Source organism: Leuresthes tenuis, unplaced genomic scaffold (genome assembly GCF_036924035.1).
Source record: "Leuresthes tenuis unplaced genomic scaffold, fLeuTen1.0.hap1 SCAF_6, whole genome shotgun sequence".
Lineage (NCBI taxonomy): Eukaryota > Metazoa > Chordata > Actinopteri > Atheriniformes > Atherinopsidae > Leuresthes > Leuresthes tenuis.
Genome location: NW_027325360.1, coordinates 24,278,845 through 24,294,941, shown reverse-complemented (window position 1 = coordinate 24,294,941; position 16,097 = coordinate 24,278,845). Strand labels below are relative to the sequence as shown.

The 16,097-nt window shown below is 39.4% G+C and overlaps 1 protein-coding gene across 9 annotated transcripts in view; it reads left to right on the top strand.

Annotated features, from left to right (window-relative positions):
* rimbp2b (RIMS binding protein 2b) overlaps window positions 1-16,097 on the top strand; it is a 65,706-nt gene that overhangs the window by 29,625 nt on the left and 19,984 nt on the right. For 4 of the 9 annotated variants that reach the window (XR_011916422.1, XM_072388363.1, XM_072388362.1 and 1 more), the window contains exons 1-7: window positions 8,557-8,641; window positions 9,992-10,096; window positions 11,809-11,859; window positions 12,332-12,352; window positions 14,146-14,350; window positions 15,007-15,155; window positions 15,861-15,940. Coding sequence is in view for 8 of the 9 variants with exons in the window: in XM_072388363.1 (XP_072244464.1) it covers window positions 9,995-10,096; window positions 11,809-11,859; window positions 12,332-12,352; window positions 14,146-14,350; window positions 15,007-15,155; window positions 15,861-15,940 (608 nt within the window). In the remaining variant the exon portion in view is untranslated. Of the gene's footprint in view, window positions 1-1,759; window positions 1,844-6,461; window positions 6,552-8,518; window positions 8,642-8,919; window positions 8,983-9,991; window positions 10,097-11,808; window positions 11,860-12,331; window positions 12,353-14,145; window positions 14,351-15,006; window positions 15,156-15,860; window positions 15,941-16,097 lie in introns of those variants that run through there. The other 5 variants (XM_072388364.1, XM_072388360.1, XM_072388361.1 and 2 more) reach the window with 4 other exon arrangements.

The window sequence follows — 16,097 nt, the reverse complement described above, 5'->3', positions numbered from 1 at the left end:
GCAACTATAACAGCTTCGACTCTTCTGGGCAATCTTTCCACAAGGTTTAGGAGTGTGTTTATGGGAGTATTTGACCATTCTTCTAGAAGCGCATTTGTGAGCGCTTCTAGACAAATGAAACTCGCTCATCCATGTCTTTATGGACCTTGCTTTATGCACTTGTACACAATCATGTTGGAACAGGAAGGGGCCATCTCCAAACTGTTTCCACATAGTTGGGAGCATGAAATTGTCCAAAATCTCTTGGTATGTTGAAGCATTCAGAGTTCCTTTCACTGGACCTAAGGAGCCAAGCCCAACTCCTGAAAAGCAACACCACACCATAATCCCCCCTCCACCAAACTTTACATTTGTCAGACAAGTACCGTTCTCCTGGCAACCGCCAAACTCAGACTCATCCATCAGATTGCCAGCTGGAGAAGCGTGATTCGTCACTCCAGAGAATGTGTCTGCACTGCTCTATAGTCCAGTGGCGGCATGCTTTACACCACTGCATCCGACGCTTTGCATTACATTTGGTGATGTATGGCTTGGATACAGCTGCTTGACCGTGGAAACCCATTCCATGAAGCTCTCTATGCGCTGTTCTTGAGCTAATCTGAAGGCCACATGAAGGTTGGAGGTCTGTAGCGATTGACTCTGCAGAAAGTTGGCGACCCCCTTGTTGCGCAATTGGCATCCTATCACGGTACCACACTGGGTCACTCATACTTTCACAAATGTTTGTCTGAATGCAGAGGTGCTTGAATTTATACACCTGTGGCAATGGAAGTGATTGGAACTCCTGAGTTTAATTATTTGGATGGGTGAGGGAATACTTTTGGCAATATAGTGTATTACCATAGACAAAGGTACAACTTGAACCTTTATTTCTAACCTTCCAACTCTTCTTCCCAGAGTGGAACCAAGACAGATGGATGCATCATTAATTTCTAACAGTAATATTGATTGCATTTGCTTCCCTTTAAAAGATTTGCACATCATTATCTTATCATTTTTGCACTTCCCTAGCTTTCTCGTAGCTTTGCTGTATCTCTTGGCTAACAAGGACAGTCTCTTGTCTTGGCATATTGCCAATGACAGTTTCAGTTGTGTTTCATCATTGACAAGAAGGTGCTGTACTACTTACAAGCCTGAATATGGACAATTTGCCTTTGGACATACCGTACAACATGTGGAGAAGATGCTGAAAAACAATTGTCACCACTAAAATATGTTCAGAATTTGTTCAAAAGTGCTAAAAGGGGTTTATTCTTTCCTTTTCAAATGTTCATATGTTGAACATGCTTAACATCATCATATTTGAGAACCATTGCAAAGTTGGCATTGTTTGCCAGTTAGCATTAATTTCAAAGTACATATGTTCCTTACTACAACTTTACTGAGCAGTTGCATGGCTTTTAGTCCCAAGCCTTGTTTAGTAACACATAAGAGGTAAAAAAAAAAAAAAAGAAGTGTACCAAGATATTTGTCAGATTTTTTTAGCACATTATTCATAAAGGACCACGCCCTATGTTATCAACATTTGAGCTGTTTGATTTTAAGCAGCCCAGCCTCATCATATTCAATAGATAATCTCTGGAAATATTTTTCTTGCAGACACATGTGAACCCAAACACGTAAACATGTAAACTTGCATACCTAAATACTGAAATTCTCAAGCTTCCTCTATCGTTGTTCAGTTTCATTGAGTTCTATCAGGAAGCTTCTGTTCCTGACAAACTATAGCAGGCATCCTCTGCTTTTTCTCTCTCCCCAGGAGACTGAGATCAGCACCAGAAGGAAGGAGTGTGAAACACTTGAGGCAGAGGTGAAGAAAAAGAATCAAACATGTCAGACTTTGGTAAGTGCTCCAAAAATAATCCTTGGCCTCTGAACGAAAGGATGGAAGCTAAAATTGATTTGTACCTGAGAGCCTCGCCCTTCATCATCACACACAAACATCCCTGGAGAAACTGAGTGGCAATGATAGCTTGGCTCCCAGGCAATGATGGAAATTAAAAATATCAGAGCAGTAAAGTGTATTGGAGAATGAGAGATAGAATTGCTATAGCATTTATTTGTTGAGTGTGATTATGCACAAGCAGAGAGGAGCTCTGTACAGTGCCTCTACTATCCAGAGGTACCAGACACTATGTGTGTAAAAGGTCAAAGACAACTCTTGCATTTTCACTTGGTGTTTCTTGGAGGACATTTTCTCACAGTGCCCCAGAAATGTCTGTCTGATTGCTGGAGTAGCCATTTCTCAGTACTAAAGAAAAGAGATGGGAAAAATAAAACAGGGGAATCCTTAGATGAAAAAAATGCCCATGTGTCACCTTGACATTTCAGCCATTGGTTATTTGAATAAAGGCTTTATATAAATCCAATATTGATCTTCTTTGTTGATGATATGACAACATTAAGCATCCCTTCTGTTGTGGACCATTGGGGCAATAAGGGTGAGCATCTTTTATCTGAAAGAATGCATTGTAACTGCATTGGGCAGATATAAGATTAAATGTGACAAAGTGCAGGAGATTGATTATTTCCTGTTAAAACTAATCTAGATTCCAGGAATCCTGAAATAAGTTGTGGCCCGCAGCAGCAATTATTAGCCCGGATTTTATACATTTTTATTTTGTAAGTAAACATGCTGTGTCTGAGACACAGCGAGTCAGCAGTTTCTGTCACCAGAGGACATGTGGGTAGTTCTAGTTCTGGTTTATCATTACAGTATTAACGACTATTTATATTAGACCCTACAGAGATTGAGGTCTCTGCTCATCTTTAGTCTCAGAGAGGACAGGGTCTTACTGCTACTTATGTTCCAGTAATACTTGGTAAAGTTTGGCTTTAAAATGTATGCACGTTTCAAGTAGAAACAAAGTTATGAAGAAGATTGCCAGTGGTGAGGTTTTACTTTTGAGAGGTAGGAGCTGGAGGCATTCAGCCCTAATTCAAATGAGAGTTTTTGGTCCGAGACCATTTGAATTAATTTTCTCTTTTCCCCTGTCCTCGTCTTTTGATGAGCTGTCTTTGCGTGTGACTCTCTGCCCCAAATAAACACTATATTAGGAATGTTTTCTTTGCTGACCTCCCCTCACGTTCACTGCCTACAGCAACATTTCCCTCCTTGCCCATTGTCAGCATGCTGAGTCCAGGGGAAACTACCCAAAGGACAAACTGTCCCCACATGGTGAGCTAGAATGACAGGCTGGTCTCCACAGACTGCAGCACAGGTCTTCTCTCTCTGCACCAAGAATTTGGGAACAGAGACAGAAACACAGACAAGTCTAATGAACAACATCGTGAAGGGATGGCGAGTTGACAGTAATGTCACTTCCTGTTTGGTTTAAACTGACTTACCTCTCGCATTGTCTCTTTGTTTTGCCTTCTCAGTCCTCTCCATCTCAGGTTAAAATAAAAAGTACACAGGAAATGAGATGCAGCTGTTTGTGCCTAACAGCAGAGCAGGTGGAGTTTTAACAGTATTTAACAAACACTGACTACGTATTTCAATATGCACTGATTTTTCTGAGTGCTGAAATTACAGGCTTCTTAATGTATCCTCATGCTGAGTTCAGCTATCGTGTGTATAAACACATCGAATGACAGTAAACACTGTCATAACCATCTGGCACCTCCACCTTCCTGGGTATTAGATGTTTAGTTACAGGCCATCAGCCTCCACTTGCATTTACAGGCTGTTGCCATGGCCACAAGCATTAGCTCTGCCAGCAATGCTCAAATATATATATCAATGTTGAATGGTAGATCAATATGGAGGCTCAACAAGTCCAAGACTTGGTGTATCTGTGCTTGCAATCGTATTTCAGTGGCTGGGGCGAGATACCTGATTCTGTGGTCAGCTCAGCTTTGCCCCATGACATTCACTGTATGTGCAAAAGCAAAATGATCAGACTTTCATTTCAAATTTCTCATGTTTTTCTATTTTTTTGTCCAAAACAATAAACATTGTAGTTGATATTTGTAATTTGTTTGTTCACAAACACCAAAGCGTGCAATACTGAAGATTAATTCTGTAGAATCCCAAGAGTAATATAAAAAAGGAAGATGTATTAGAGGAAATCTACTTGTAGACTACACACTACAGCAAAAATCTATCAGGTTTTAATGTTTAATATCTGCCAGATAAATGCTCTCTGGATGATATTTCAGGTATCTTTTTCATCCCAAAAACTTGAATGTACGTACACCATTATGTAACCAGCATCACCACTTACTCATATATCAGTATTTGAATATTTAAAGGCCATCAGTGTGATAAGAAAACAGTTGGCAGGAAGCAGTTGATGTTTATCCCTTTGACGCAAATGATTTTTATTTAGTAAAAAAGTTTAAAAAAAAAAAAAAAAAAACACACACACACACACAAGAACCCAGCAGCTGACTGTCATCTGATCTGTGAGCAAATTATGCTCTCGCCCATGCTAAACAGAGTCTACTGAACAGAGAGTAAGTGGGTGAAATATTTGCATTGCTCATGAGTTAAATGGCAGGGCTGATTCATCTGTCAGGTCTGTCAGATTTAAACATGCTGCTGTGTCAGACCACGTTGAGTCATGCAGTGTCTGGAGAAAATGCTTATTTGAAGTAGGAGTAGCCAGTAGCCCAAGTGGTACTCCATCTCTGTAAGCCTCATTATATTTTTTGATCGTCTAGTATTAATGAAACTGACCTGGCGAGCCTGTCAAGAACAAAATTCATTAGATACTTTCCTGTGTGTTGTTTTTGTTATGTTCTCTTTTCAATACGTTCCGCTTTTTAATCTTTATGTTTTTTATTCTTTATATTTATGTATATAAAAAATATTTTTATATTTCATATGTACATTGTTGTTCAGTATTCAAGCAGATTTTGCCTCAGCAGAAAATTCCAGGTTTTCAGCTAAATAACGCCAGAGGCAGCTCGATGTAGGCCACAGTGTTTTCTGCATGGAATTCTATCCGCCACTGGGCTCACAGACTCTCCATAAAAATGTGTCTTGCCAAGGGATTATGACTTACACTGATCTGTTTACAGCGTTAACACATCAACAATACAGGACAAAGACACAGCTGATTCTCTATGTACAAGACAATTCAGTCTGCATCATTATGCGCATGCAGTCACATCCAAAATCCAAAAAGGAATTCAAATGTGGATTGCAGTTATGTATTAATAGTTGCATTAAAAACAAGCTTGATTTTCTCTATTGTTTCTGAGTATTCACACTACATTCTGAGCTTTTTCTTTCTGTGTCAGCAGTTTTCTGTCCTTCAGAATCAACACCTGGAGTCTTATTCAGTTCTTATTAGCTCCAAATTGAGGGATCGATGGATATGAATAGGAATGCCAATGCAAATATTCGGCTTGTACACATATTTGATAGAAACGCAGGGGATCTCAGATGTGACTTTGGTACCATCTTCAGGCTGTTGTTTACTTCTTGTCCTTGACAGAACTTCTCCTTTGTGCTGTGCATCTGTGCACTTTGGTCATGCAGTTCATTTACACAGCATAAATCATTATTCGCAGTACTAGTTGTAGCAGTAACAGAAGCAATTAGCTTCAGTTAGTAACAGAAACTCTTTAAGCTATACAATAGATACTATGTTGATTGACAATTATAATATGTGACATAAGTTCGTAAGTATATTTTACGTGATCATTATAATAGTGGTTTCAGGTCAACCAGAGAGGTCGTGCAGACTTTAAGATGTTTTATGAACATGACTTAAAAAGCACTTCAACAAAGGACATAACTTGATGTTTTCTAGTCTGAATGTTTTTTTCATGTTTACTTTTATCATCAGTTCTCTGAAACGGCCTTCTTAAATAAAACATGAGGGAGAAGGAACAGGCTCACAGCCACAGGCCATTAAGAGGAACCGTTTTACTGTAAATGTGTCATGCCTGAGCCAGTAGGGTTTCTTAGCTCTTGACAAGAACAACCCTTCGCCTATATACTGCAGTAAATTGCATGTCTCAGAAAGCTCAACAGTCAACACTGCAAATTGCTTCCACAGCACGCCTCAAAACTGTTGATTGAATGTAATTAAGCTTTCTTCCTCTGCAATGTAGGTTTTTTTTTTTCTCTTTAGCTCTGCACTCGACACACATAGTTAAAATGAGTGTTGTGTGCGTGTGTGGTGTGTCAATACATTTGAATTACATCCGTAAACACACACAGCTGTGAAGAATGACTGTTTTAAGGTTTTCGTGACGTCTAGTGTTGTATATGTAAGTTACTAAAAAAAAGCTACTATTATGACACTATTATTGCTCCATTCTAGTGAATGAAATTACAGTTTCTTTTAATCACACTTTCTAGAGCATATTAGAGAACCTCGAGCTGTGTCCTCAGATGAATAATGCATTGGTGCTTGCAATACGCTGGGTTTGAGTGCAGTGCTCTTGTCTATTCACAGAGACTCCTCAGATTCTGAACACTCTTTCTTCCTTCCTCTTTTGCTTAGGAGAATGAGCTACAAGACTTCCTTGAGGAGAGCAAGCACTTGAATCTCCAGTGGTTCAACAACAGACACAAGGCATCTGAGTATGAAAAGGTAAGGGGTGAAAAAGGCTTTGCTGAACTTAAATGCCGCTTCACATAGCTGTGAACTTAGCAGTCAGCTCTCAGCTTTGTGTCTTGTAGACCATAGCTGCTCAGTTTCACTTTAATGCAATGTGAAGACTCTCCGGGTCACACTTTAACTTAACCATACCCATCATATAAATGAAGGAAGCCATCTTTCGATTCTATTAAATCACCCTCACCTTAATGTTAGCCCCAAGACCTCAAAAGCCCTCTGTGCTGATAACATAAAGTTGACATAGATCCATAAACACAGACCTCTCTTTATGAACCAAAAGGCAATATCCCGAGGCAGCTGACTGGCTGTTGGTGAGGTTGAAGAAGGTGGCATGCCGATTATTGATGTTTTATCTGGACAGAGATGACTCTGGGACTAACAAACTTGAACTGTTATCAGACTGGCTGATATGAAAGCAGCACTGCAGGCACTTGCAAACACCTCTGTGATCTGAATCCTGTTATCTGTGGAGGAAGTGGGAGGGGCCAAAGAAGGGCACCATCCCATAACCATAATAGACTGTTGACCTGGTTCTGCTGAATCCGATGTCGTTTTGTCCGATCTGTCAACATTAGGTTTGACAGTCGCTCCTATCACACGGGCAGTTTTTACTGTGCAGAGGCAGGCCGTTCAGAGGCAGACTCACTAGTCTCTGTTTGTGTTATGCTTTGGTGGTCTTTGTAAAAATTGTCCTCCTTGAGGAATCATTAGTGATTCATGGCTGCACTGATGAAGGGTCTTTCGGCTGCAGGAAGTAGTCAGCTCACTTGCAATTAAAGCCTTGAAAAGCGCTGACTGAAATGAATGGCTTTGGGTAGACAATTATGAGGAATATGTAAAAGGTGAAATTGTCAAATTTTTCAGATATATGGCAGTAGACACCTTACTGCGGTTGAATGAGAAACGTATTAATGTTTTAGCATGTAGGGAGTGAGTGAATTGTATTACTGCTGAATTATGATAATGATTACATGTTTCAGTATTAATCCCAACCAGTCCCCATGTGTGCCTTGAAACAATTCCTCCCCGTAGTTGCTTGTTATTACATGTTGCTTAAAATCAACAATGCATACGAGAACATTTCAACAGCTGAACTATTCAGTCACTACAAAGCTGCTTCTCAACATGTTTTGAGCACATTATATTTTTTGTTGATATTGTTATCGGAGAGGCACTGAGTCTTTTATGTAGTCAGTTGGGAGACTTTTATTTTTCACCAGATATCATGGCAAAGCTGGGACTGTTATCTCCTGTTATACTGTTATCACTGTGAGACTGTGTTATGTCTCAGTGCAGTAATGACTTTGCATGGCTCAGAATGTTATTTTGACTAAGACTTGTAAAACCACAAAGTAACATTTAGTTTTGTCAGAGGCCATTATTATCCCCTGAGTGAAATAAGGGATTTCTCTTTCCCCCTTTTGAGTTTAGTTGAGCATAAACTTGTGTGAGTGATTCAAGCCCCTACCACATCATATTTTTTTCTTTAAAAAAAGTTTTGCAAATATTTTTCACACATTTAAGAAACTGTTTGGCTTTAAAGATATATTTCTTTGGAGAAACATTTATGAGCCTTGTTTATTTACAAGAAATTCTCAGGGGCCACATTAAATTTCTGGGAGTGGAAAAAACCTAGCACATTGCAGTATTTTCTGCAATGTGTTAGTTCCTAAACATGAGGCCTGTTATATAGAAAAGAAGAGCAATAAATGTGCACAATGTTCATTCATTTATACATTTTCCAAGGCTACATTCTCATCACTGCCATCAGCTGAACAACTGAACAAACTGGGTGGAGATTCTGATGACCTTTGGTTCATTAAATGTGAGGGAAGGAGAAGAAGATGGACAGTCCAGAAAACCTGGACGTGTCAGATTGAATAAAAGCAGAAACTGTCAAACTCCTGTTCCTTTGCTCTTTGCTTGCCCCACCTCCACAGGTGAAGTCAGAGTATGCCCAGCTCAAAGAGACACTTGGTGCTGTGACGCAGGAGAGAGATTTAGCCCTGTGGGAGAGAAACCAGCTCCAAGGCAAACTGGAGAACCTAGAGCAGGTGCTCAAGGTGAGGAAACTATTTCATTTCTAGTTCTATAGCCTATTTATCCCTGGATTCCAGTTCAGGTATTTATTATGGAGCCTAATCCTTTACCAGTACCTTCTCTCCTCCCTGTGCTACACTGCCTCCATCTCTTTCTGCTCCACTATACTGTCTAATGTCCTCGACATGTCTGTTGCCTTCCAGTGTCGTGTTGGGAGGTCTGACCAGGAGCTGTGAAAGAGCACAAGCTTGGAGCAGTCTGCCCTCTTTCCTTTACTATTTCACCCTTTAATGTTGTCCTACCTCACGGATCTGTTGCTTCTTTCCTTCCCTTTGTCCCCTCTCCCCACTGCTAGATTTATAAGGTATTACAGCTATGTCCATCTGTTAGGGAGCAGCCCTATTTGCTCCCATTCTGAATGTTTTCTGTCCACTTCAGTGGCTGTGCTTATCTCTCCCTTTTTCCGTGGGCTGCTTACCAGACATTCAAATGGTCACGTGGCTATAAGACCACAGCACTGTGGAATGTGATTCATGCATGAGGCAGGATAAAGAGTTTGGCTTTATGATGACAGGAAGGGGATGAAGAGGGACTAAAAAGATTGGGTCACCCACCACGATGTTAATGTCACCCACAAGTTTGATGACATTACCTATCTTAGACCTTCATTTTTAGAGGCATGGAAATGTCATTTGCTTCTTTCACCTTACAGTGTCTCAAATATTCACACATAGTGAGAGCGGCGATGTGACTGGATGACACAGGCAGACTGTTTTGTAAAGAGCCTCGCATTCAGTCCTTTGTATTGTATGGCTTCTTTTGTTATGGATGGCCACAGACAAGTGAGCACGCTACAGAGTTTGATCATCCTTTTCATGTAACATAAAACCAAATATTGATCATGCAAAGAACAACATCATTGAGGACAGCTTTTCAAAGAGTCCTTGTAACTAGATTTACAACAGGTATTGTGTTACCTGAAGGGGGCGGCAAACCTGGTTGTTTATTGAAGTTTCTTTTGTTTACACAGCAAAGCATCTCTAGTCCTCATCCATAAACACCTTTGTTCCAAATTTACTCTTTCCTGGCGATCATTCGACATAAACATGTTCTCACATTTGCTGGGGCATAGCTTATGTCTTTGTTGTTTTCTAAAGTTTAAACATCAATACACTGTTAATCAACCTTTGTATTGTGATGTATTCACATGCTAACACCTGTGTTGTGTCGTCATGGAGTCGAAGACTGGAGATGCATTTTGTGTTGGTTCGAGTGCCGTTGGATTTTAGTTCCACTAACAGCTTCCCTCTCTATGCCCCCTTCCCCTACAATTTGTCCCTCTGGCTCTCCATCCCTACACACTTTGTGGACAGCATATGCGCGAGGCTGCGGAGCGAAGGCAGCAGCTAGAGTTGGAGCATGAGCAGGCCTTGGCTGTACTCAATGCAAAGCAGCAGGAGATTGACCTTCTTCAGAAGGTAAGAGAAGTCAGGTTGTATAACACTCACTGCATCGGAGGGCTGGGCTTTCTTGTATGCTCGAGCTTTTGCACGTGGCATGGGTCAAAGATCATTTTGGCAAACTCGGGTGCAATACTTACTGTGCACCAAGGCCCAAACTTATCAGAAGGACTCTATAGATCACCCATTTCTATCTTTACTCATAGACTACAGAACTTGCGTCCCTTAAGCTCCCCTTGTGAATCCTCTTAACCTCATCCTTCAGATGTCTTTCACACTCAAAACCATTAGTGTACAACATTTCTTGTTTATTTTTACCAGCGAGCAAACCAGACATTTCAAACATAAAGTAGATGTGACAGAAAGAAAAAATAGAGAAAAGCCTGCCCAGGCCATTTGATGGTGAGGCTTCCTCCTCTGTGCACTGAAGCTGACTGTAATGTCAAAGCAAACCCAGTAATAGCTGAGATTGCGGATGATGTGAATGTGATAAGAAGTGTCACCAGTGCCATCTCTAGAAACACTGTCTGCACCCCATTGTTGCTGTTGCTGAAGTGTTGTAACTTCACAGTCAGCCTTTTGCAGGCAGTAGCTCTCAGCTTTTTTCTCCCATTAACAGAAGCTCATTACTGCCTTATCTTCCTTCAGACACCAGATGTTCTCTCTGTTCTCCTAAACTGAATGCCTGCAAAGTAGATTTATGAAATTGTAAAATCCACACATGCTCTCATATCCATGTGGACCACTTGGTTTTCATCAGAAAAAAAAAGTCATGTTATCAAGAAAAATGACTTGTTATGCTGTGCTCTTTGACGCTCCCAGTCTTTTAAATCATTCCTCTTGCAATGCGTCACAGAAAGGCTCCTTGATTACTTATGGAAATGGTGTTGAAGTAGAGTAAAATTTTGTTCAAGTCAATTGTAGAGTGAACAATCTTTCATGTTTTTGTGGCGTCTCAAACCATGTTCTTTCTGCTTGTAGATGATGCAGGAAGCAGCTAAATTATGATCCATGAAAAAAACGATTTATCATAACAAATGTTTGTTTTCCTGCTGAAATCCAGTTCATTGCTGAACATTTATAGCACATTCATGACAACACATCTCACTGTATAAAATGTGAACTAAGAGCCCCTCCAGCCCTGTAGCTGGTTTGGAGCTAGCACAAAAGCTTAGCTAGAGCCTCTAATATATCTATTTTGAACTAAACCAAAAAGGAAAACAATGAAATGACACAATTTCTTTCATTAATAGTTCAACAGTTAATAACTATAGGCACACAGAGCCTATAGTTTGAGACTGCAGGGTTGGAGACAATTTTATGAGTTTTCTTAAACTTCTTCTTTGAATATATTCATTTTGCATGCACATTATTGTTTCATATTAAAAGATAAATAGGTTTAAAATAAAATCAAAATGTAAAAGGTGAAAATGGATGAAGAGCGATAACATTTGAGTTGGTTTTGGTTAAGAACAGATTTTTGCCTAAATCAAGGTACTGTTGGTAAATGTCAAACATAAAATCGAATAATGACTAACAAGTTTCCGCCTACAGTGTATTGGCATAGTGTCTACAGAGTTGGCCAAGTTCTTTTCAACCATTTTCACTCTGTACTACCATGACTTTATGATTAAATATTTTTTTGTGAAGGCCTTTTGTTGGTGTTTTAAATGGAAACTAAAGATCAATATAAACTGTTATATGAGTGAACTGCACCCTGTGTTTCCCAGGCTCAGGTTGAGGCTAAAAAGGAACATGAAGGCGCTGTCCATCTGTTAGAGGTGAGCGTCTGGACTCTGGGCTGGGAGGGGCGTTGGCTGTGTGTTTTTTTGTGTTGTTGCTGCACGGAGACTTATTAACCCAAAGGTCGGGCCATGTATATGTGGAGCCATATCCTGCTCGTTATTCTCCCTTCCTGCAATCTTAATAGTTGTTCTCTAGTTTTCACATTTTAAAATATGATCCCTTGCCTTGACAGAATTGTGAAACTGACTTTTGAAATGCACATTTAAACTTGAGTTATTTAGATCGCCTTTTTTGTCATTTCAGGCAATTAACCCTGAAAAAAAGATGTCAGTCTTTTGTCTTTGTATCAGCTTTTACTACTTTGTGTTAGCATTGTGATGAGCTGAAACTGATGCGTGTCGAACAGAATAATTCAAGAGTGTCGTGCTTTCAAGATGTGTATGAGTGATCACATGTGTAATCGTGGTATCTCTTTTTATTGTATGGGTATGTGTTTATGCTATACAGAACCACTTGGACAGCATGCAGGTATTTCAGAATTGCTTATTTCTATTTACCTAAATTATTTATTTATCTTGTTTACACATTTGCCATTCTTGGCAACAGCATATACAGTACCACTACATCTAGGTTGCCTTTGACAGGATGTATCATCGCACAGCAAAGATAGCTGGGCTTAGTTTTTTCTTTTTTTTTTTACAGACACTAAACATGGTAATTATATATTGGGCTAAGTGATGGTGAATAAGTAGCATGAAGCATAAACTAAAGAGTTTTTTTCAGAGTGATCTTTTTATGGCCTTTACTACCCACTCAGTTCTGTCTAATAATTCTCATCAAAGAGGGCTCACAAGTGAAGGGTTTTTTTCAAAGGCTAGAACTTGACAGGCTTTACAAACTCAAGGTCTTTCTGGCATGATCTTAAAGAAAAATTCAGCTGCACTCACTGAACAGCAGATGAAAAGGGATTTCTTTTTTTTGCATAAAACCAGGTCACAGAATCTGGATCGACTTAAAACTGATATAAATGCATGGAGCCACACTCCTGTGTAGATATAATGTTATATGACAAAACATGTCACGTGTTAACCCGTGAACAAAAAAGTTTACCAGAGTGCAACAAATATGTTTAGTGAAGTACTAGAATAGAAATTTTAGTGTAGACCAGATATTTTATACTTATATCAGAGTGTAGATACAATACTGCTGAGATATACAGAAGGTATTTTCTTCCTTAATGTAAAATACTATATTTTTAATAGATGGTGCAATGCCAGACAGTGAATTTGACCTTTTTAACTTGTAGCCTTGCATGTATGTCATCCAGCATGTGTTTAAAAGCAGTCTACCTTCCATACCATGGAGCGTTGTGTGATGCTGTTACAACTAACATCTTTTAATTTACTAATTCTGTCTCATAAATGCAGGGATGTCATTTATGTCAGTTTGCTGGCCGCATGTTATGTCTGGCAACAATCTGCATGCATAAAATTGACTCCGTGTTCAGAACAACACAAACTGGAGCAGCAAACGTGGCTGTGTGTTGGGCAGGGTCAAACAAATTCCACTGTCGCTTCAGTGTCTTTCAGAGCATCTTTGGTTCAGACTGTTGATAAGTCATTGCTGATGAAAACATGCTCCTGTAACCACACCAGGAACTTACATCATATCTGCCTGAGCAGTTATATTCATTATGTCATTGTTATCTTGTCCATTGACCTTCCCTGCTCTTCAAGTAAATGGAAGCCATTCTTTAATATTTTTCTTATTGTTAATACCCCATGAAAAGACCACAAAAACATTTCTTGACCATACGTTTTTACTGCTTGCAGAGTTAGTCTTTAGTTAATACTTTTTAAGATGAAATAAGCTGTTTACATAGGAGTCAACATCAGTTTGTCTGGTTTTGGTATTTTCATGGTGGTACTACAATAAGAGGAAACAAAGAATCATCATCCTCATCCTCTAAGGCAGTTTGTGTACTCTTTTTCTTTTTATCTTCTGAATGAATAGCATTGTTTTACTGTGGTGATGCATGTAATTTGTATTATGTACTTTCAGTTGTAGTTTTTAAAAAAAAAAAAGATTTTCTCTGTAATGACTGGTCATTGTTCAACACTAAATGTCCTTCCAAGCTTTTGTGTGTGAACATTAGACGTATAGCATAACATACATAACTACTATACATGTGTGAAGTATATATGTTCATACTGGCCTTATTTGTTTTCTTCTGTTGATTTTCTCCTTTCCTCCTCCTGTCTTTCCCTTTTGCCTCTCTACCCACCTGTACGCTCTGTCTCGCCTCACTCACCATTCATCAGGCCAAAGTCCGAGAGCTGGAGGAAAAATGTCGGACTCAGAGTGAGCAGTTCAACCTGTTGTCAAAAGAGCTGGAAAAGTTCCGGCTCCAAGCTGGGAAGTTTGATATCCTTAGCACTGAACCCTTAACTGTGTGTGAATCTCCCGGGTCTCCCAACAAGTCCTTGTCACAGCTCCTTAATGGATTGGCTGCCCCCATAGGGAAAGGTGTGTGTTGGATCTTCTTGATGATTGGTGTTTGTTTCTACAATTTGTCATTTAAGCCATGTGTTGTAGATTTAAGCACAAGCTATTTTTAGCACGGAAAATTGCTAAATTGATGCATCCCAAATGCTGAAGTTGTTGAAGTGTTACTTTTTCCTGAAATAGTAATAATGATAAACAGGTCAACAAATTCCTTTTACTTAATGCAGCTTCTCACCAGCTCACTTTCACGTGACAGTTGCTGGTGGTAAGTTGTACATTTTATTAGACAAGGAGCCATTCCCTCATGTCTGAAAAAATGAAGTCTGAAATGTTTCTTGACTTAATCAGCAGTAAACACGGTTAAGGAAATAATCAATCACAGTGAAAAATAGCCCCTAGCTTACAAAACCTGTCGTGTTTGTTTTTGACTTGTTTTGATTACTACATGTACTGATTTACCAATTACAGTACAATGTTTTGTTCACTTTTGATGTGTTACCTGTATAGTCACGAGTGCTTGGGAAATGAAAAATATGTGTGATAGCCACATTAATTATATCTGCTTAATATACTTGATTAGTAGAAACTTTCTCAATGACATCAAATAGATTTACCACTTTGCAGCCGTTATGCTCTGGTGTAGGGCTCTGATGAGAGACATTATCTTTGTTCTACAGGTAATGAGGCTCCAACAAGCAGATCTTTGATATCTGAGTTCATTCGACCGCTCCAGATCAGTGGAGACAAGCCCGAGCTCCTCTCTGTCAAGCCAACATTCCTCAGTCGCAGTCGAGCCAGCAGCCCAGCACGGGCTTTCCTCTCTGAGGTACCTGCGAGTATCAGCTTGGATCCCGTGCGGTTCCTACTTTATTGCATGTTTTGCTATTCTAGATCCAATCTGTTTCATAAAGTGAAAGCCAAAAGTTTGCAAACTCGTACTCATTCATACCAAACAAATTATATCTCATGAACATCAGGCAGGGGAAGGGAAGGCAAGGGAAGACTACCTGCATCCCCAAGTATTTAGACAGTTTGCTCCACTCTTTTATCCAAATAAATTGTTGTTGGCAGTTGTGTGAATGTATTTGAAAGAACATTAAATGAGGTGACATCACCAATGTTAGATATATTTCTTCGCTTATACCATATACCTGCTGCTTTTAGAATAGAGATAATTTATTTCAATCTAGCTAATGTTTTTCAGCCAAATGAGAGAATATTTATGCAGCAGGCATTCAGGATGCTTCCCACGGTTACGCATGCAGGTTAGGATTAATGAAAATATATACGTACCCCACACAAGGTTAAACATTTCACAAAAATATTACAGTCAACCTCTTGCAGATGATAGATTAAAACAGTAAACCCTGAGAAAACAATCTGTAAATTACTGAGTACATACCCAGTTCAGAAAGTGTTTTGGATTTTTCAAGATACATTTATTAAATATGAGTATGAGGTGAACAGTGAAACCAAAAGTTACATTTGATGCTGAAAAACAGGATTACATGTGAATTCTTTCCTTCTCTAGATGGAAAAAGAGCTCAGCTCAACTACCAGGTCTAAACCACGGTTCACGGGGAAGGTTCGTCTGTGCGTTGCTCGGTATAGGTATGTGCACAAAACACATTAACGAGAATAATAGTAAGAAGTCATTGGAATTTACAAAGAGCTCAACTCCCACTGTCCAAAGCTCTCTCATGCATGTTAGGAAAAAGGGAGAAAAGGAGAACAACAAATAGATTCAAAGCAGTTCAGAGGAAATTAT